Raw genomic sequence first — 21,251 nt, forward strand, 5'->3', positions numbered from 1 at the left:
GGAAGACTGCAAGTCACCCTAAACATTGCTTTGTGTTTCATTGTGGGCCTAAGCAGTCATTCAAACATCTCTGCCTATTTTAGATATTTTGTTTGTTTGCCAAAAGCTAACAGTTGTACAATCAGCTGTTTGTGTCTTTCATAGGCCTTTCCAGATAAGGCTGCGATGCTTTACCACTTGGTTCATCGAAAAATGTTCTGCCTGCAATGGTCTGAAAACTTGGCCCTTCACCGATTCTCTTTTGTAGCCAGTTGCCTTACTCTGCATTTTGTTTGGTAGCAGGGCATTAGCATCAAGACCCTATGTGCCAAGGTTTTTGCTGCGATTTATACATTTCATGATCATCATTAACATACTAATAGGTACGGTGATGCCAAAAGTATGTGAATGGCCCACAAAAATGTATTTAAAGCTCTTTATGTATGCTAAGCAATATGAAAACAGAAGTTTCCCACCATGTAACTATAAGCAAATATAGTGTTGTTGAAGGCAGGAAAAATGAGTTTTCCATGACAGGGTAGCGAAGAGCACGCAAGTTGAGAGGGAAGTTTTTAAAAGAAAAAAATATTTTCCCAATGGAGAAACAGCACATGCAAATGATGAGTTTTTTTTCTAATACATATACATTTCACAATCACGCATGAAAAATTTCACTAGGTGAAAAGCCTGTAGGTATAAATTTCCTGAAAATCTACCATAGTCATACATAAAATACTCCTGAGATCCTCTGTGAATCGCTTGAAAGTGATACACCTGATCTAAACGTAGGTAAAATCAAACAGGAGCATACTTTTGACTCTTAAAAGCATGGCTTAGTGAATCAGGCTCTAAAGTAGGATATAAACTGTGAACATGATGGCTTATGTCAGATGACAAGCCCATCTTATGTCACTATTTTGCTTCTATAAGCTCAACACAAACCAAATAGGGTCTCCAGCTTTACACTTGCTTAGATCTATTTTCCCCATTCGTCGGTCCCTGTCCATCTTAGTAAAGGAGCATGTAAAGCTGCTCTGTTCTAGCTTCTTATCTCAGATTGCATGTAGTATGTGCATGGCATGAGTTGAGTCCATGACAGTACCTACCTGTTTCAGTGAGACTGGTTTGTAGAGTATGTGTGCATTATCATTTAAAAAAAAAAAAAAAGATTCATCTACTACTGTGAAAATGTGTAATATTTTTAATATTTTACATAGCATAAGCGACAGCCATTTTGGCTGTGGTGTCCATTTGGTTTCCTTCGTAGTTCTCCCGTCCTCTGCTGCTCGTCTTTTCACTCTGCTTGTGTTATCTATTTTAGTTGACTTCCTGACTCAGCTAAAGCAATGTACGTGCTGAGGGTTTGTGGCTGCCAGTGCACCTGGTCACAGATGTTAACTGTCGACCATTTACTGCTGCCATAAGCATTCCTGCTCCTCCTCCCACTTTGCTGACCACGTAGTTATTCATCTGCCCTTGTTTGCTAATAACTATTTCTAAAACGTGTTCTACCCATTTCTGTTCACATGCTTACATTGCAGAAAACCGGTATAAAAGGGACATAGTTTGTGAATTCAATGTACTACCTCCTGCAGCACGAGAGTTTTGTGTGGATGTGGTCCCACTCATGAGTGATTAATAAACTTGTTCTTTATTCCAACTCCAGAGCCGATCTCTATTTTGTTGGTCTCTGGACCCGTGGACATGAGGGTGACCCTGCACCAGTGTGCCCACTTTTAGGCACATTTCCACACTACATTCCAGCTCATAACATGGTCACTTCTAGAAATTCTGAATCATATCAAATACTGTACCTTTTCAAAGACTGGGAAGTATCTGGTAGAGGCCCTTTTAAACAGTAACTCAATGCGCTTTTTCTTTTCATCTGTGTCGAGAAAGGGAATAGCAGTGATGAGCATCATCAGATCGTCTGATCCTTCGACATACATATCGATCCTGCAACAGAGGGCTTTGTATTATTTCTAGCCAATGTTGTAACATATTTCACCTACAACATGCATGCACATTGTCAAACATTTTTTTTACTGAGCAGGTAAATTAATGATTCTTCATTTGTGAACAATAAACTGATGAATCAGTACCTAAACTTCGGTCATGAATGTTTTTCAGCAGGTGTTTCTAAACACTCACTATTATATTGTAACTCAGTGATTCTTAACTTGCGGTCCATTTGGGGCTCTTAAGGCTTACTGGGGGGGGGGGGGGGGTCCGCAACTGTTTAGGGAACAAATATTAACAGGTAATTAATGTGGGGCGAATGAAACTCTGGGTGAGTTATGGTGCTCCCAGTATATGTCCTAGTGAGAAGAATGTCTTCTATCTGTTTGCAGTGCTGCAGGAAGGAGGAATCACCCAACCACCTCAAATTTGGAGCTAAACGATCTGTTCTGATAAACAACAATATTCAGAGCACACTCTAAAATATCACAATTAATGTACACAATATTACACAAAGTTCTCTTGTCCTTGGTCTTTAATTTCTTGACTTTTGCCCAGCCATAGACTGGGCATTGAAGTCAAGAAATTAAAGATAAAAAACAAGAGAACTTTGTGTATTAATGGTGTACGTTAATAGTGATATTTTGGCATGTGCTCTGGATATTGTTGTTTAACTAATATTAATAGATTAATGAAGTATATAAACATAAAAAAGCAAAATCAGAAATTTTAGGCTGCTCTATAAATGTGAAGGAGTTGAAAATTGAAGGTGTCAATTTAAGTTGGTATCCTTAGCTTGATTTGTGGAAGAAGTGCACATTTAGCAAACAGACATAGTTGATTGTTGGCCTCAGCTGAAGCCTGGGTACCAACCAATAAAAAACAGATGCGTTAGGAGTGGAAAAAAATGGTGCGTCTTAATAATGAAATGAAAAGCTCCAACCTACCTATATTTTTTGTTGTTGTTAATTAAAAAAAACATTGTTTGTGTATTTGTTGGATGCATCTTGTTTCTGTAATTTTGTGCATTTGCTAGAGGTTCATAATGTGGAAATTGCTTAATCTATGGGTACCAGCTTCCAATAGTAAATCAGTGGGTGTTCACAGAAGCAAAAAGGTTACGAACCACTGCTCTATCTTATTCACTAGCATTCTTACGCTAGGTACAATGACTGCTTTAAATGGAAGGCAGGATCCAGATAAGCAACTGGACAGGGTTAAGATGTAAGAACACACCTAATAAAGTGATTGTGATCCTAACTGCACTAGAAGTGTTAAATCTCAACTATTCTGGTCTCAATCTTTTAACTTCTCCTCAATTTTTTTATATCCAACAGACTGTTTCTTTCAACAAACTTCCAAGTTGTTTCTTGCATAAGAAAGGTTGTGTACGTACAACAGTCTTTCCTTTATGTCTTTTCCATACAGATTGTACTTCGCAGCAATGTAGCTTTGGATGGCCTTTGTTTGAACCATCTTGACCCCATCCATCACTACCATTGGCACTTGTTCAAACAGCAAATCTGTGTATGTAAAAGAAAATGAAATAAAGTAGTTAGAGAATGCACACTGCAACAACTGCATAAGGTGAACCAGGACACCGCGACACCTCTGGAACAGTTATGATAGCCACTGACAGTGAAATGAATGTTCTACCTCAAAGCATGCCCTGATTACAAGCTGTGCGGAATAGATTCGGGAATTTACCACACCTGGTAAGTACCATTAACCCTGGTTGAGATATCTCCCGGGTGTATCTTATATTATGAGGTTTCAACATGGAAATGAGGCATAAAATGCTGAAGTCTTGGCTGATACACTGAATTCTGCATTTCATGACTTTTTTCTGGGCCATTTTCACCAGTAAATTTCAGTAGGTTTGACCTGCCAGAATCGATCAGAGAAAAGGAGAAGGTGTGAGGAAAAGCCCTTGTAATTCTGATCCCTGTACAATTTTCTGTTTGCACAAGGATAGGTGTTTAGCCCTGAACTTGTAATCAGGGCCACAGGCCCCGATTTCAAGTCAGTCAGTAATAGGAAGTGAAGGTACAAGGACCAGAGTTATAAATTCTGGCTCTTGTCTCTAACCCAATAACCAGGCATTCTAAGTTTTAATATCTATAAGTCAGAGGCAGTCAGGTTGATTTATGAACAAAATGAAAGTAGTATTGTAAAAAACAAACAAAAGTCGCTCCAAGTATTTCTGCATCCTAGGTTCCAAACTTAGAACGTGACAGTTGCAGATGTCTCATCTTCACTAATAGGAGTTTACCAGATCTTCTACGCAAGAGGAGCTCATCAATTGGAACATCCGCTTCCCTTTACTTTATCTACCCATACCAGACTGTCAATGCAAATTCGTATGTTTGGTTTAAAATTATTAGGATTTTACGTGACCGCCTTTAGTTAATTTGGTAATAGTTGAAAACAACCACTAAAAATTGTGTGACTACGGAGAAACTTGGATCACCTTCCATTTCTCTTTTAACAATACTACTTTGGTTTCATAGAAGATCAAACTGACTGGCTCCGAGTTGAATTAGTAAATTGAAACCATAGAATATTGGTTTGAAGACTTATTTGCTCATTTGAGACAATTATGAACTAGACAGACAACCACCTAATATTTGGAGAGAAGATCGTAAGATCACAACTTGTAAACCTTGGGCTATATCTACTGACTTTTGTGATGTTGTTCAAAAAGAGAGCCTTAAAGAAGTCACTTTGGTGACGAAACAAGTGTTGGCTGTGCCTCTTGATGTTACTTTGTCATTGAAGACCTCAAGTTACATACAATAAACAAGAATTGGATTGAACTCTTCATGATATTTAATTATTGGACTAAACCTGTTTAATGGACTATATATTCAGAGCGCTGTGATATTTTTTGCATTACCCTTGCAAAAGAACGGGCGGTATCCTACCAGTTAGACTGCACTGCTTGACTCGTTATTGAGCCTTAAATGGTGTGCATGGTATTGCAATAGCTACTGAAATATAGTGAAGGTAATGCTTCACTGTCAATATGCATGTAACTGTAAATACGTTGATGCTCCTTCAATTTAACTGCTGTGTGTCCCATGCACATGTCTAAGCAAATTAGAGTGGTGCTAATTTCAATGACACACTTATTAGGACCTTAATGCGTAATGAGAACGTGTTAATGGCATGTTTTGTAGTCTTTGTTGGGGTGCATGGGGTTGAGCAACACCTTGCCATGAACACTAGCCTGGAAATCACTAAACTCCTTTCACTTAACATTCAGACAGTTGCCTTCATTTTAATGGTTCTCATCCACAGGTTACATGAGTTAGTCGTCAAACATCAATGAACGACTTTGTAATACCACCAAATTTCTCTCAGCTCCACAATGCAGGATGATGTGGATTTAAATGAATCTACCATGTCAATATCTACCATGAGATCACCACATACACACTCACTGGGATCATCAAGCCATCTGGTTCATCCTAAGGTTAAAACTCAGTCAGACCACAAAAGGTGATGTGCAACCTGCACTGAACCCAGATTTTTCACCTGCTTGCCAGCACCCACTCTGCCTGTACTCAGGGTCTGTGGAGCCCAGTAAGAACCAATAAAAGGCCAAATTGATACAAATTGAAATCTACAGGCCACATCAAAGTCATTAAATACAAGACAGAAGGACTTGAGTGCAGAACAGCATGTGTCCTTATATGTGGTAAAATTTCACTCAAGACCCCAGGCAACTTGACAGAAAGGACATGCGCCAAAAAACACTTGCGTGCCCAATAATTATTCTTTCAAGCTTGGTGCGAGGTTATGGTTTGAAGTTTGATTTGCATGGTTAATTAAAATATTTGCCTTTTTAAACCATAACTAATTACTCTTCCACAGTGCAATGATCAGAGTGAGAATAAGATTTGACAGAGCAATCCAACTCTGCTGTCAGAGTTAGACTTATTAAAGAACAAGCATTTCCAATGCAATAGGTTCCGCATTTGTGAGAGTTTGAAATATTGGCGTTGTAAATGACAATGTCTTATACCCATGTGTTTTGGTTTGGAATGGAGTAGATGTGGTTTGGAGTGGAATTGTGTGTTGGATTGGAATGGTTAGTTGTGGAATTAAATTTGGTGGAATTGTGTTGTGAGTAGTGTATTTGTGGAGTGGAATTATGTGGCATGGTGAATAGATAGGGGAGAGATCTGCACATAATAGTTAGAAAGGAAGACAGCGAGGGATAGGTAGTTTGTGCATGAAGTGGTGAATGAACTGCAAAAAGAGGAGCAGAAAGAGTGTGTGAGAACAAGATGATGAAGTGGAGAGCAGGTCTCAGACTAATAAAGAGGGAGCGCCTGTGTATGCAGCAGACACCACAAGAAGAGGAGAGGGCGGGTTTGAAGGAGGGCAACCTTGGAAAGGCACAGGAAAGAAGCTGTGCTCGAAGACCTGAAGTGAACCACATGAGAGGTGGAAAGTGTGTGTGAGAGAGTGCGAGAAGGTGTAAGAGATGGTATGAGAGAGAGGGACGAGTGGGAGGAGCACCTGGGGGGGGGGCGGAGAGGTTAGAGGTGGACCAGTGCATAGAGTGAGGAGAAACAGGAAGGTAACAGTTTATAGAAGCCAAAAGTGTGAAACATTTAAAAGAGTGTTGTGAATTTCACACCAATAACTAACCAATTAAAGAAACATGTGATTATTCAGGACAACCTTCTGAAAAGTTTGCTTCACACATCTGTCTGCAGAATGTGTGCTTTCAATGCAGAGCTAAGATTGAGCATGTGAGTGATCACTGGTGGGCACAGATGGCACCCCTCTCGCCTGCCATGGGAAGCTGCAGTGAGCGGACTGGGATGAAAAAAGAAACATGGACCAGCACATGCCTGGGAGGAGTTTCACACAGCTAGAAAATGGCTTATTTCGTTGTAGCACTTCAAGCTGGCAGCCCAGCATGTTCCTAAACACTTCTAGTTATTAAGCCCGACAAAGCGTGCACACACTGCGATCAATGCCCTACCTTTTGAGGGCAGGATTAAAAATAATGGAAAACACGGTCACTCAACCACAACCCATATCTCTTCTGCAGCAGCTTAGCACCAGAAAGTGTCCCTAAAGGTCACAAATGAGTGCTCTAAAGCTCCAGAAAAAACAAAGAACGCAGGATGGTCTCCTAAAGTACACTCGAAAATACGCAAACCACATTAATCCCTTTATATCTTTCACAACGGCGCAGAACAGTCTTTTAGCAAGTAGCAAGAAAGTTCTATTACAAAGCAGTGCCAACTGTGCCGTTTTGAATAAAACAAATAAAAACAAAATATACGGATCCCTAGAGAGAGCTCCTTGTTGATGTAACCATGCTATGCTTTAGTAAACGTGATAAGAATGTTTGGAACAGGAAGTACACACAATAGGTTCTGTTTAGGCAGCACGTAGAAAAGTTAAGGACAACGGCTGCAAATCGGGATGAAAACTTTTGTTGAGCATTAGATTGTTTTTTTTCTTTTTTTTTTTTTTTTTTTTTTTAGAGGTCAGTATGGCCAGACAAAATGAAATTCGGATAGGAGGCCGTAACAATCCAATGAGATATTTCCAACATGGTAAATATATTTTTTATATTACAAGGAAACGATCTTAGAGAATGAAGTGGCGTAGTTAGCCACTTTGCTGCCAGGCAAATGTATGGAAGAGCGGGGGTAGGAAGGGAGTTGCAGCCCGGGGCGGACCGCCCCCCTTTGCTAAGCGACTGAGAAAATGACTATTTTGTAGGGGGCGGGAAGCACAGAACATTAGGCGAGTGTCCTACATTAAGGCTTTTGGAAACTTCACAAGTGCGGGAAACTGAGGTGGTACTGTTGTGGCCTTGAGCCTTTTCCCCTGCCAGAATGAGTGTTAAAATGTATTATTCTTTCAGAGAACCAAAGCCACAATCCGGGCAGTGTTCCTCCCTTTGTATATATGACTGACCCTTTCCTTTCAACCAATGTGTTGCACAAAAAACTACCCAGGCAATGCTGCGAAAGTCCACCATTACTGTGCAATATGCCGAATAAAAGCACACTAGTTTTCTCTCAAAGTATCGTAACATCTGCAAACCTCTTTCAACATACCGGTTGCGGGACCAGTGTCTTGGAACAGTGTAGCAAGTGGCACCAGAAAACCACGTGTGATCCTGAGCATCGGCTGACAAACTTTGCAGCTGTTTGCAAAGACTGGTGATCACTGGAAGAGATATTGATTTATCATGGGCAGCAATTTCATAATAAAATCAGAAACTCCGCTTTGCTTTAAACAAGTTTGCTTTTTAATGACTAGCAAAAGTTCTCATCGATCCCATTCTGCGCGCAGAGTGGGCAGTCACTACACTTCAATCACTTCCATGTGCATTCTAGTTATAAACATACTGCTTATATTAGAAATTTGCTCAGCTTATAAAAATACCAGAGAATGTCCTCCTCAGAGCAGGCGCGGACGGAAGAGGAGGAGAGGTGAGAAGGCAGTCTAGATCACAGCTTGGGGAGTGTTTAGTGCTCGAAGGCACAAGAGCATCTCATGATAACAGATTTTTAGGTCGAGCCCTGAGCCAGTGTACAAGCGCTGCTCTGGGGTTGATCTGTGGTAGTGGAGTACGAGGGAAAAGCCACGCCCACTCCACCGCCCCCCTTTTCATTGGCTTGTGTCTTTGTTCTTTCTAAATGCTGCCTTCCGGTTGGTTTATAGGCTGTTAGTCCCTCCTTATGATGGCCATGTCGTCATTTGTATCCTTCCATGACTACTGGCCCCTTTACTTTGAATGTTGAACGGTATGTGTTATTTAGATTGTGAGCACTTTTTAGGTCTCGCTGAGACAGCGCATGCGCTGCCAGACATTTAGTGTGTGGGTTTGCAAAGTGCTGTCACAGGCTTTTGGTGGCCTAAAGCTGGAGTGCACGTGAGCTTGCACGTGCGCAGCCTCCATCTTGTCTTTCCTCCGCCACGATTGATCGCGATCACTTTCAAATTTCGCGGGAAATGTCAAAATAATAGCACAGGTATGAAGCCTATGACCAGAACACGAACTGACTTTTTTTCCCCCGGCACTTTTTTTTCCAAACGATTTTTGAAGCACTAAAATCGCTCACGCTTTCAAAATAGATGCCAGGAAGCGTTAAATGTCGAATCGCATTTTGCGTAAGTGTGCGTAACTTCTTGAATGTTTTATCACAAGCATTTCTCACACCTCTAAAAAAAAAAATCCTTTGAATTAAAGAGGAAATTGATATAAATGCTGTATAGTTAACTTCGGTTGAAACGTTACAAATATTGTCTGTTTGTGATGTTTACGATGGGTTGAACGTGTTTTTTCTGCTTCCTAATGTTTTCCTCTTTATTAAGATTTGTGGTTTTGGACTGGTATCAGAATAGCGTCACTCCACCCTGAGGATATATAGTCCCAATGGATTATCTGATGTGTGGCATGCAATGAAAAGTTTAAACACACAGGACTGCGGTTCTTTGCAGCCCTTCCATTTAATGAAGTCTCGTGAATTCCCTAACATTTGTTTTCAGTGGGTTAACCCCTTTCAAATTAAATTGAGTGTCGCGCCACCTAAATATAGACTGATCAGACAACGTCAGATGGGCTTGTCAAACACTCTTCTTTGTCCTTCAGAGCAAATAAAAACGCAAGCATACACGCATAGTTGTGTGCACTTTAGCTGTGTTTAGGAAACGTTGAAGGCCTTAAAACAAAGGCAATTTTGATAATTTTAACGAAATAATTTCAAGCCCAAAAATGTTTTGTTGTCTGCTTGGAATTGAACCCCCTGATTAGCACTAAATTCCACTGTCAGTGGAGTTCTAAAGCAAATCACCTCTCTCTCCCAGAACGAGTGGCCCAGTAAAAAGCAAATTATATCTTTTTTTCTATTCCCAGCTGCAGCCTTTGGTTTTATTTAGACCAAAAGGTGCCCCAGGGATATAATTGCTCTGTGTCTGTTGTCTCGTTGTTGATGCCCTACAGAACCGCCCTGACACGGTCTTGCCAAGCTTTACACTTTTGCCAGCCATTTGCTACTTCCGTCCCGCGGCTGCGCATCGTTGGTTGCCAATGTCAATTCCTGGAGGAACTCGTGTAATGCGACTCGTCTGAGGGTCTGGATTAAAAGGCGCTCATGCCCTCAAGGAGCCGCAGCCATCGAGGAGCGAAGCGTGAGAGGCTCTTTAATTTCCCATGCCTGCCATACGAGAGGACTGTCTGCTCGCTCACTTACTGTCACGCATTTGATTGATGTGGTTGCTATATCTGAAGATATGGAAGGAGAGCGAGCCTGCCGTGGACGTTCACATAACCCTGGGTCACTGGTCACTTCTCCGCACAAAACCCAAACCTGCTTATACTTCTCCATTAGTGCTGATGGACTCTGCTCTCATTCAGCCTTCTCTGCCCATGTATTTGAGGGTAGACGTTATCATCACCTTCTAGATAATTCGTAAATTAAGTTAAGTTTGGCTTAGTTGGTCCCTGCCAGCGACAGCGTTGTGGTTTTGAAACATCTGTGGAGCACACCGGACAGCCGGCAAGATGTATTTAGCATGTAGGCACTTGAAGAGTAGAAGGGGCCATTTAGTCTGGTCAATGCATACGCTGTGTGCTTGGTTCAGTTCCACGCTTAGAACCTCTGATGTTGGTTGAAATGTTATGCTTAAGTCAGGGCAAAAGTCCTAACAAGCATTGGCATAGCCAATAGGTCTCACCTTTGGGACCTTATAAGTGTTTAGCCATGCAACAGTTGTTGTTGCACTAAGGATATTGTGCTGCATAACTAAATACTTATAAGGTCCCAAAAGCTAGACCTATTGACTATGCCAATGCTTGTCTCTTTAATGAGGTTCTCTTACTGCCCGTGCATTCTCGCCAGCTCCCCCACCCCCGCACTCCCGTTGTTTGTGCCTTTTCGCCCGCCTGCCCCCGCCCGCCCGCACTCCCATTTGTAATGCTTTAGGTCACGTGTAAATGCGAGTCCTATTGCATTGTAAATGCTTGTTTTCTTATGGGAATGTGGCATATAGCTCTTCAAGAGACAAGAGAATGATGTAACATTTATGGCTATTAAACCACTTTCTTTGAAATTCGCACATTCGCGGCAGCATTAAAAGACAGCAGTCTAGTTACGTAGACTTCTTCCTCTTGTTTTTCAATGCTTCAGCGTGTACATTCCACGTAGCACTTTCTTGCGTAGGCGTTAGTTACCGTGGCAAAGAGGAAGCGCACTATTCGTCCAAGCGCCTTGAGTCGGAGGTGCTGTAGTAACCCGGAACTTGATTGTTCAGAGCACCAGGCGGGAAGGATGTCCGTCAGCAGCACCGTACAGTGGAAGAGAGGGGCGTGTTAGGTGAATCCTGGCTCCCTGGATTACCATCCCACATGATCATCAACAGTCATAGTCACTCACGCAGCTAGCATAGTGAACTCAGTACTAGCAGAATGGAGGCCTCTAACTCGAGAGGGTGTGAACTCAACATCTGAAGGTGGAAGCGAAGGAGCACACAAATTTAAAAGTGGAAGCAGAGGAGCCTCACCCAAAAGAGGACGAAATCGAGTTAGTGAGTGAGTATCCCTCTCCTGTTGCCCACCCCGGCTCGGCATCTACCTGTGAGCAGGGCTTTAAATGGGCTGTGTCCTCCCACATCTCAGACCCGGTAGCAATTAAACTGACATTAAAACGTGTCTCTATCAGGCCCAATATTCATGGCCATAAATTAAATGGCAAAAAACAGTGATAGATTTCTAAATAATGCACTTGAAAAACATTAATCCAAGCTATTTAACTTCTGTTTATATTTCATGTTTTATTATTCTTGCATTCCCTAAGAGTGTTAGCTATTTCTAGGATGTTGCGTTTGTGTATTCGTTTTCGTGTAAAAAAATTATTAAGCTTGTATAATACGTTCTACGAACTGAGTCATCTTCAGGGTTTTTATTTACCAGGCAGGATTGAGAGCTCTGGAGTTGAGGCTGAAAGCAGTGTAGGTTTTACAGTGCCCATCAGTGTATCAAAAATGTATTCAGAATACATGTTAATCCAATTCTTGATCCTAGCAGAGTGCACGGAGCAGTGGTCATGTATTCCAGTTGTGATTCTGTGCAGATGTGTGTGCAGGTGGAACACAGTTGTCAAAATATTAATATTTATATGGAGAAAATAGAAAATGCAGTGCTCACAGGTGAATGAGAATTTTAGTTTGCATGTTTAAGCCACACCCTTAATTGCATTAGCCACACTATTTTGTTCATCCCACTTAATGCCCTCCCTGTAACAACCCCTTCCTAGACGGCCAAATCACACATCTCTGTAGTTGTCACTTTCGGCCCTGTTGTGCAGTCTAATGAACCCCAGAGATACATGGGGTACGCAATGCCTTCTATTCTTGTACAGTCATGAACAGATTGTGGTTGTATGTCTTGGTGCTGAACTGGATGCGTGCGTGTGGAGACACACGGTAGAAATGTGAGCACTGCACGTTATGTTGATGTTAAGCAGATTTGTAGAGTGCACTATTGCACAGGAGGATATCCTGGTGCTGCTGAACAGGTGGGATTATAGCCAAACCTAGGGCCAAATGGGACTACTTGAAAAGCCAGGTCTTCAGCTTCTTGCAGAATTTAAGGGAAAGAGATGTTAATCTCCCGGTCCTGATCATAGATAACAAGTCCCTCTCCATTAGGCTCTAGATCAAGTTAACATACATCTGCTGGTTGAGCACTAGCATCTCATCTTAATTATTTTATCTCATTGTGCTATACAAGCCGGACTCTTGGAGTTAACTCTGAGCCTGCCATAAGTTTGTTTGGTCACATTTCCAATGAATCCCTTGTTGCTTCCTCTGAACAGCGGTTCCCTTTTTTCTGTTCTGGGGAGTTGGTGTTTAAAAAAAATGTTTTGGGAAGTGCTGGATTGTTTCACTCTGGTGCTTGACTCGTTTCTGTGGCGGTGGCTGTGTCAATTCCACACCTATTCCTTGTTGATTCTCACACCTCCAAAAGCCTTGCTGTTTGGCGATAAAGTACGTTTTGTCACCCATAATTACTTGAGATTGAGCAGGCACTTGTCCTTTACCCGAGCATACTCTAGGCCCAAAGAGGTGGCATAGCAGTGTAACTGGCGCCAGAGATGTAGACTGTAGCCATACATGATGGTGTTAGCATCCGATTGTCATGTTGAGAGAGCACTGGGCTGTTAAGTTTTCTTGCTATACATCTCAGAAACATAGCCTGATTGTCCATGTGGTATGTTGTGATTTATCCTTCGAAGAATCTGCTATTACCACCACAGACTAAACAGTACAAATCCCGGATTCAAAGACTGAACTGTCCTTGTGAGCCAGTATTTGTTGTCTATTTACTTTAAGATGGCACACTTGTAAAAAGGCTTCCACCAATTTTTTTTTTTTTTTTAACATAAATAGGCAGTGTCATTTACAATGCCAATAGCTTAAACTTGTGTAAATGCAAGACCTATTGCATTGCAAATGCTTGTTTTTAGCATCTTATCAAATGAAGTGCAGCAGCTGGCCATTACTGCTTTGATTTAGAAGTACAGAGAGAGGCACTGGGAGCAGAGATATCTGAAACTGTGGAAATAAATGCAACAGGCCCAGGAGAGCAGCAGCACATTTTCCCACAATGAGATACAGCTGTTATTCCATATGTTTGATTGAAAACTGCTATCTCGCATAGTATTTACTGTGAATAGAGTAATCAGCGTGGCCAGCAATATACAGCTCGGATATTGTCACATCTTTGCTGGCTGCCTGTTAGTGTTGGCTATATGTGGACAGAGAGGATTGTCCGGCACCCTGGAGAGGAGATTCTAAAAAATGGAGTAGAATCGCTCTGAGCAATTGTGGCCATCAAAAGAGCAAGAACCTATGGGCCGGACGTATGAACTTTTTTTTTTAACTTGCATAATTGTGTTTTTTGTAGCTGCAAAACCCACAGTTGTAATGTTTGAAAGGAACAGGAGATGTTTGTGGCGCAAAAAGTTAACATTGCGATCACTTGCGACATTAAAGTAAAAGGGGGCAAGAAAAAAGGTGCCACACGTCCCTCTCATTGAGACTTTCAAGGATATGTGTTTATGGTTTGCCATATCACTGTGGTGAGAAACAATTGGTGAGCTAGATACTGGGTGGTAGCCATTGCAAAGGAGATGCTCTCCGTAAGAGACAGCTCCCTGCATGTGGGCAGCACCCATCGGGAGAACAGACTGCTGAATGCCCCCTCAAGTGTCACTTTGCCAACATGCCAATTAATAATAGTTTTATCTCTTATCCCTTAAATGGTTGGTGGCTGCAATGTTGGCATTCTGCACATGCAAATGAAGTGCTGCAGCCCCTCTTGGGTATCCATTCACTGTCATTGGGAAGAATTCACACAGAAAGGTCTGCCTCGTTAACATAGCATAATAAGTGACAGGCAAGATTGTGCGAAGCCTTCCAAGATGAGGCTTTGCTCAGTGACCGATTAGTGAAAAAGAGCTAAAACAGCGAGTGCATTCCACCCAATCCTTTGTGCACCGGGCCCCATGTTCCGTACAGATCCTACACTTAGAATTTTGTAGTTTCCTCACTATTAGCAATGTACAGATCATTGGATTAAGGTAAATAAGAGAAGTGTGCACTGTGCAGTAAATGCAAATGATGTGCCCGTAGTGCCACGAGGTGGATGATGTAGTGCAGGCTGCCAGCAAGGCTCAGTGAGCTAAATGCTCACCATTAAGATATCAGTAACTGTACAAGGTCAAATTCCTGCAAGGCTATCTCCCCTTCCATCCTTCTGAGATGATAAACTGAGTGCCATTACATTGGGTGATATCATCACCTGTTACTTATAGTGCTTATCTCAGAAGTGCGGTGAGAGGCACTTTAGGAAAGAAAAAATATTAATATTGGTGAGTAGTTAAGAATGGCTAGCCTAAGCCTTCAGACAGGTAGCACGATTGGTGAGGAGAAAGGGGAAGGAGCAGACACTGTTCCGAAATGGGATAATGTAAAAAGGGCAGTGCTCTTCAGAGTGAAAGGTGACTGAGTGTGACACTTGTGCCATGGTGGAAGGAGATAGGTAGGAAGGGTTGAGGGGTACTGTGCGTGTTAAATTATTCTTCAATTGATGAAGAGTTTTCTTCAAGAAGTTTAACTGAAGAAAGGAAAAACGGTGTGCTTCTCTCCACATAGTTAAACTAAAATTATCTTATGTTCTGTTGCTGGGGTCAATGGAACGTTTGCCTGGACGCATGCCATTGTGAGTTTCATAAACAGAACAGTGACGCTGCTGTCTGGAACACCAGCGCTGAGCCTCGCGCTATACACGACTGCGTCATGTGACCCGGCTCCCAGACAGTGAAGCCGTTGGCAGATACCAGCCCCAGCCAGCAGGAGGACTGCTGCCACCCTAAAATTGTACAGTATTGTCCGCCCAAGTCTGGAAACCGGGACTGAGACAGGCTGAGTGGGAGCTCTGCTGGGTTAATTTAATTATTAGAGCCTGAAAGTCCTACGATTGTGCAGAGTGCCAAATTCAAATTAAACTAAACAAAGAGCTCAGGAACTGAGCGCTTGTGTTCTGGCCAGTAACAAATGGAAAAAGAAATTGTGCACCACAAGTAAGATAAATGGCCTAAAGTGAAATGACCAATATTACAGGGCCGCTCGCCAGGGTTGTAACAAATACACCAAAAGAAGGGAAAAATGGCACAGGTTAACCACACAAAGGAAAGACATTTGGAAAGGCATACGAAGGAACCAAAGAAAAGCGATCGGCATGGCCAAAGCCCATAGAGTGAATACAGCAGGTCTCGAGACAGTGCATGCGTGCTGCCTGAGCTCGATCTAAAAAAAATGGGCACAGTGTCAATGCAGTGTGGATTAAAATGCCCTATGTGCAAAATAGTAGATTTTTCTGAAACATAAGAAGAAAAAAAAAAAATGCAGAGATATTTAAGGTGCATCCTCTGTGCAGAATAGCAAGTTGCTAAACAAAGAGTTTCCTTACCTAGCAGCCAATTATGATTATTTACATTAAAATGAGTTAGGCATGTAGTCCGTATTCATCAGGATAGTATTTCCTTAAGGGGATACTGTGAATTTATTGGAGTGACCTATGTGCAATTTAGCAAGATATTAGAAAGTATCTTTTCCAAGGCCCTGCTGCCTATCTTGGTGGTTTACTTTACAGTTTGTGGTCAGCCGGCCGGCATGCAGGGCGTCTGCAGTTTGCATGAGGAGCATATTTCCAAGTAAGTTCCACTAAACAATCAGTCCGACTGGATGTGTGCAGTCAGTTCAGGAGGATTTCTTCCTTCTCCTCATGTGTCAACACTATGAGTTGCAGCTAGTTTCTTTTCAGCCTTAATATGGAATCCCACAAAGCGGCAATTCAGCTGTAGATCCACTGGTATGAAGCCAGTACCACCAGCTTGCATGTTTGGATTCCGCTTTGGTTGAGTAGTGGGCGCAGCATTGCTCTTCGCTCTACCATTAATTCCTTGCAGGTACGTACCAAGTGCACCATATCTTCTTTTCCCTTTCCACACAGATGACAGTTGTGGCAGAGTTTTGTTTCCAGGGTGGCTGGTGTAGGAGGGACTGTAGCTTGCCCAAAGGTATCTCAGAAATGTTTCTTTAACTAGATTGGAGTACCCTGTATGGATTCAGGGTTGGGGTATTGGTTTGTCGTAGCTGCGCAGCACAAGCCAGCCATGGGCTCTGCCTGCCACTGCTGCCTAGTTCTCAAATTGTGAGACTATTTTGATGGTTTTGTTTATCAGCTTTTTGAAGCTGGAGTGGGTAGCAGATGATTCCCAGGGGACCTGTAGGCCAAGTTGAGTTACTTATTCCTTAAAGTAAGCCATGGCAAAAGAGATGCTTCTGGTCGTCAATTCTAGCCACAGATGTGTGTTTAGTATACTTGGTTCTGCGTTCCTGATTTCATGCCAGCAGTTGATATACGTGCCTCTCCTGGCGAGAGATTGTTTCTGAAGTCCAACCTCCCACCTTATCTGAGCTGGGTAAGTGTATTTGGGGAGGCTAATGATCATTCTGTAGGATCCGACCCGGATCCCAATCAGAGTTGATGTGTGCTTTCCACATAATCGCTCAATACCGTAGGTTGTCATGATCAATTTTGCTTGTATTTCCCAGAGCAGTGGTGTTAGAGTAGGGCCGGACACTTTCTCCTTTAGGTTTTATAATGCCAGTCCTAGGCTATTCCACTTCTACTTTAGATCCTCTTTCTGCAGTTTAAATGATCCTTTTTGTTTAAATTCTATAATGATACCTAAATATTTATAGTCGGACATGGACTCCAGACGTTGGGTCGCGATATACCACCTTGATAAAGCTGTGCAGTCTGTAAGCTTTCCATATATTCCAGAGACAAATACTGCTAAGAAATTGAGGAGTGCTAACTGAATGTCCATTTTATCAGACGGATACTGTAGGGCGTTCACTGAGAGATGCATGGTGTTTAAGAGTGATGACCAAATAGAGTCCGTCAGTTGTTCCTACTCCAATTTGAGATCGGTTTTGAGAGAAGTCCTGTTTTCTCGGGGGCAGTTCTCTACATAAGATGCTGCTAATTCTGCCCATTCTGGAGTTGCTAAATATGAGATGTCATAGGTGTAGTCTTGAGGCTCTTACGTTCGTTGCAAGTTCTGCATGCAGGGCTGGGATCAGAAATTTTAATTTGGTTGGTAGTGCTGGTGCTTGATAGCAGGATAGGCGAGTCTTCCATCCTTCAGCCGATTTCTCCAATGACCCCCCAGATACAGCAAGCTATCGCTTGACATTTCGGACTTTCTGGGTTTGCTTGCCCAGGAAAGATTGTGATAAGGAGTGATTATACCAGTCTCTTACGGGCCACTCTAAGTAGTGGGAAGGTGTTGAGTTGAGGGGCCCTCAATGCCCCACACTGCTACTAATGCTGTCTCAGTAACTCCTTCCATTGTTCGTTTGTTGTGGGTTATAGTATGGGCTATGGTGTGCTCCGTTGCTCCTCTTTTCCATGCCTTCTGCAGTTTATCTAATAACTATGTACTCTGGAATGGAGAATGTGGAGGAAAGGGGTGCAGAGCCCGAAATCCCCTCCATAGAGAATTCAATAACTTTGGGGTGTAAAGGTGATGAAAGGCCTTTAATCCCCTCGCTGCCAGAACATAGCACTGAGCCGGCATCCTTTAAAAAAAAACTAAAGATGTGTATATTTTTGGTTGGTAATTGCATGGCCTTGCCTTAGCCGTGTTCCCTTCTGTGCTGTTGAGCCTACTCTTCTTTGTGCCTCTAACTCCTTTATGGTTACAACGAGGGGATCTTCACCCTTTTGGGGCCTCTTTGTATTGGCTGCGCTGGTGCTCGGTTGACTTCCTTTCCTTTAACTGGTTGCGGTGGCGGTTGGACCTCTCTCCTTGCCCGACCTCATGACCAGGTTATATCTGAGTTTCCGAGCTTTCTGGTCCCCTGCTCGGTGGATAACTGCTATCGCTGTGTTGTGGCTGTGATGTAGCTGGTTCAATCAGCCTAGGAAATGCAGGAGCAGCAGACCACCAACTGACAAGTAGGTCGGCTACTGCTGCAGAGTAGGTCGACCTCTGTTGGTGTCTGATGTCTAGTGCGCTTGCTGGTGTCTGCAGTGTACGAGCAGGTTGCCTAATATCTGTTGTACCATCTGTTATCCAGGGGGTACCCAGATCCGGATGACCCCTTCTGTGCGCAGCCTCACCCCTCGTGTGAACACTGGCCTAAGGTCTAGTGGGGCACCAGCATGCATGTCTTGGCAGCCAGAGAGGAGTGAGAGCTTCATAGTCAAACCAGGAGGGTGTGGGGACTGCAGACCGTACCAAGTCATAGCTTGCCTCATCACCACCGACTTGTACTGTCAACTATAGAGCAAGCTCCATTCCAGAACAGGATGTCCACCAATGAAGAGTGACACCAACTTGGCAGGCCCCTAGAGGAAGAATCAGTAATAAGACACTCCCTAGAGTCTCTACCTCTAGCTTCCCCCTGCAACCGCCCAGATGGGTTCACCGGAAGGCTGCCTTACACACAATGGCATTCACAGCAAGAAGACCTATCGATGACTTGCACAGGCTAACGATGTTCACCCATCAATAGTCGCACAGGCTAAAGACGTTCACTCATCAACAACTCACAGACCCACTGGGATATGCAGTTCATCCATTTACATACACTTAATGCACCATGGAAGAACCACCACAGGTCCGTGGACAAGCTGTTGACTGCCATGAAGTTTCAAGTTGAAATTTAACCATTCCTGTTAAAATGTACAACTTGCATCTCATCTAGGTCTTTACTACCATGTGTCTCATCCAGTGAATGAGTCCTGTCATCAACTTTATACAAATTCAGACATCTTTGTCATGAAATGGTGACTGAACTGGTAACACGATCCTCTCAGTTAATCCCACGAATGACTCAATACTATAGCACCTACAGTAACTCACAATTTAAGTACCACCAATACCCCACCAAAGGCCTAGAATAATCTGTGACAGTCTGAAGCAACAGCTTAATATCAGCTTTGAATAGACAATGATTTGATCATAATGCACCTGCCTCAAAGTGTGATGAAAAAGACTTGGCAGTGGCTCATCGGTGGGCTACATATGGCCCTTACATGCAAACCCAACACAGCCCACATACAGCTCCATTGTCACATGTCCAAGGCACCTCCAGGAGTAAGAGTTGGGCTCGGCGTTGCCTTACTCAAGTTGGAATTGGCACTGACCCCTCAAAAGCAGACTTTGGCGAGTCAAGCAATACAGGCACTGGAAAGCAAGCTTTAAATTTGACTCATTAATACGAAGTGCTCATTCCCCGATGCACCATTTGTATTTTTGGACAACAGCCACATACTCTCTAAAGAGGCTGCAGGGAGGACCAACTGCAAACTCTCCAAGCATCATCCTGCCATGTATGACATCAAAGGTCATGGATGCAGCAACACCAGTGTTCATGCTAGTGGCGATTCAGTCTAAAGGGCAGAGGAGCGTCACCCACCTGCGGCGACGCTCCTCTGCCCTTTAGACTATACCATTGTTTATTATTTTATCATTATTACAGGCAGTCAGGCACGTGCACTTCACACCACACTGTACAACGCACAGCGGTGTTAACCTGCCAGGGATTGCAGGCACAGGCACCTAGGCTCCAAAGGAGCGCTTGGTTAGCCTGGTCAAATCATCAATCCTGGGGCTTCTCTCACAGCATGAGAGCAGCTCCAGGATTGGTTAAGTTCACATTGGCTTGGCTGTAGGAAGTCAACGGAAACCACCTACCATTTCTTCCCTTCCCAGAGGGCGTACACCACCTTGGGGACTTCAAGGAGAGTTGGGGAGCTGGGGTGAGGAGAAGGGATATAGTCAGGCCCGACATGGCGGCTGAGGGCAGTGAGCGAGGCTGGGAGCATTTGAGGAGCTGAGAAGCGCTGCGCTCACAATGCTGCTAGTGCGACTCGGGCCTCTGCGTGGTTGGCGTCCTTGTTCTCCCAGACTAAGCTGGAACTTCACGACAGGCAAGCACGAATAAAGAAGATTTTTTACTCTGCTTTGAACTAATCCGAGGAAGGGGGGGGGTTGCACTGGGGGCTGATGTGAATGCACCGAGGTGCACAATCACTGTGTCTTGTCACTAAGCAGTCAACGGGGCACATCCTCACTGAACAGCAGTTAACAAATGCTTGTGTTTTGCTTATATTGAGCTTCTATGTTTGCAGTGCGAGTTTGTGTACTTCTACCTTTGGGACTAGCTATTAGCGCATCCCTACCGGTCAGAAAATCCATTCTTTTCATCCAGCAGCATTTGGGACATGTAGTTTCTCGTTTCCCATTATAGGACTCAAAGTCCATCTGCTTTGCAGGCAGCAGGAAGAGGAGTGGGGGAGGGGTCCTGCAAAGCAGCCTGGCACAGCACCAGGCGCGAGCTCCTGCATAACTTGAAATAAGACCATGCCACGTTGAATACTCGAGAAAGATCAAGCACACAAACTAAAAACTTGGGGAAAAAACTGTTTAAAAATGGGCTATGTTTTACAAACATGAATTCAGGTTAAATTGTTTACACTTAAGAATTTTTCTTTTACAAAAATGTGCTTTACAATTGTTGAGCACAGAATGAAAGGTTTCGTGATGGTCCAGCTACATCAGTTTCATAAATCTTTCCATTATCCAAGCACCATGTGCTTTCAGGCGGTTCCACGTGTGGCTGCTATTTCAGCTATTCTAGTGCTACGTGGCAATGGTCTTGACACTGCGTGCCAATCAATGGTCTTGGTG

General features: G+C 43.2%; 1 protein-coding gene across 2 annotated transcripts in view; it reads right to left on the reverse strand.

Moving 5' to 3' along the window:
* Positions 1 to 21,251, reverse strand: part of LOC146817250 (glutathione S-transferase 3-like) — a 139,179-nt gene that overhangs the window by 27,041 nt on the left and 90,887 nt on the right. For both annotated transcript variants that reach the window (XM_085610839.1, XM_085610838.1), the window contains exons 4-5: positions 3,335 to 3,461; positions 1,794 to 1,935 (exon numbers count right to left, since the gene is read on the reverse strand). In XM_085610839.1, coding sequence (XP_085466965.1) covers positions 1,794 to 1,935; positions 3,335 to 3,461 — 269 coding nt within the window. The remainder of the gene's footprint in view (positions 1 to 1,793; positions 1,936 to 3,334; positions 3,462 to 21,251) is intronic.

This window comes from Triturus cristatus, chromosome 6 (genome assembly GCF_964204655.1).
Source record: "Triturus cristatus chromosome 6, aTriCri1.1, whole genome shotgun sequence".
Lineage (NCBI taxonomy): Eukaryota > Metazoa > Chordata > Amphibia > Caudata > Salamandridae > Triturus > Triturus cristatus.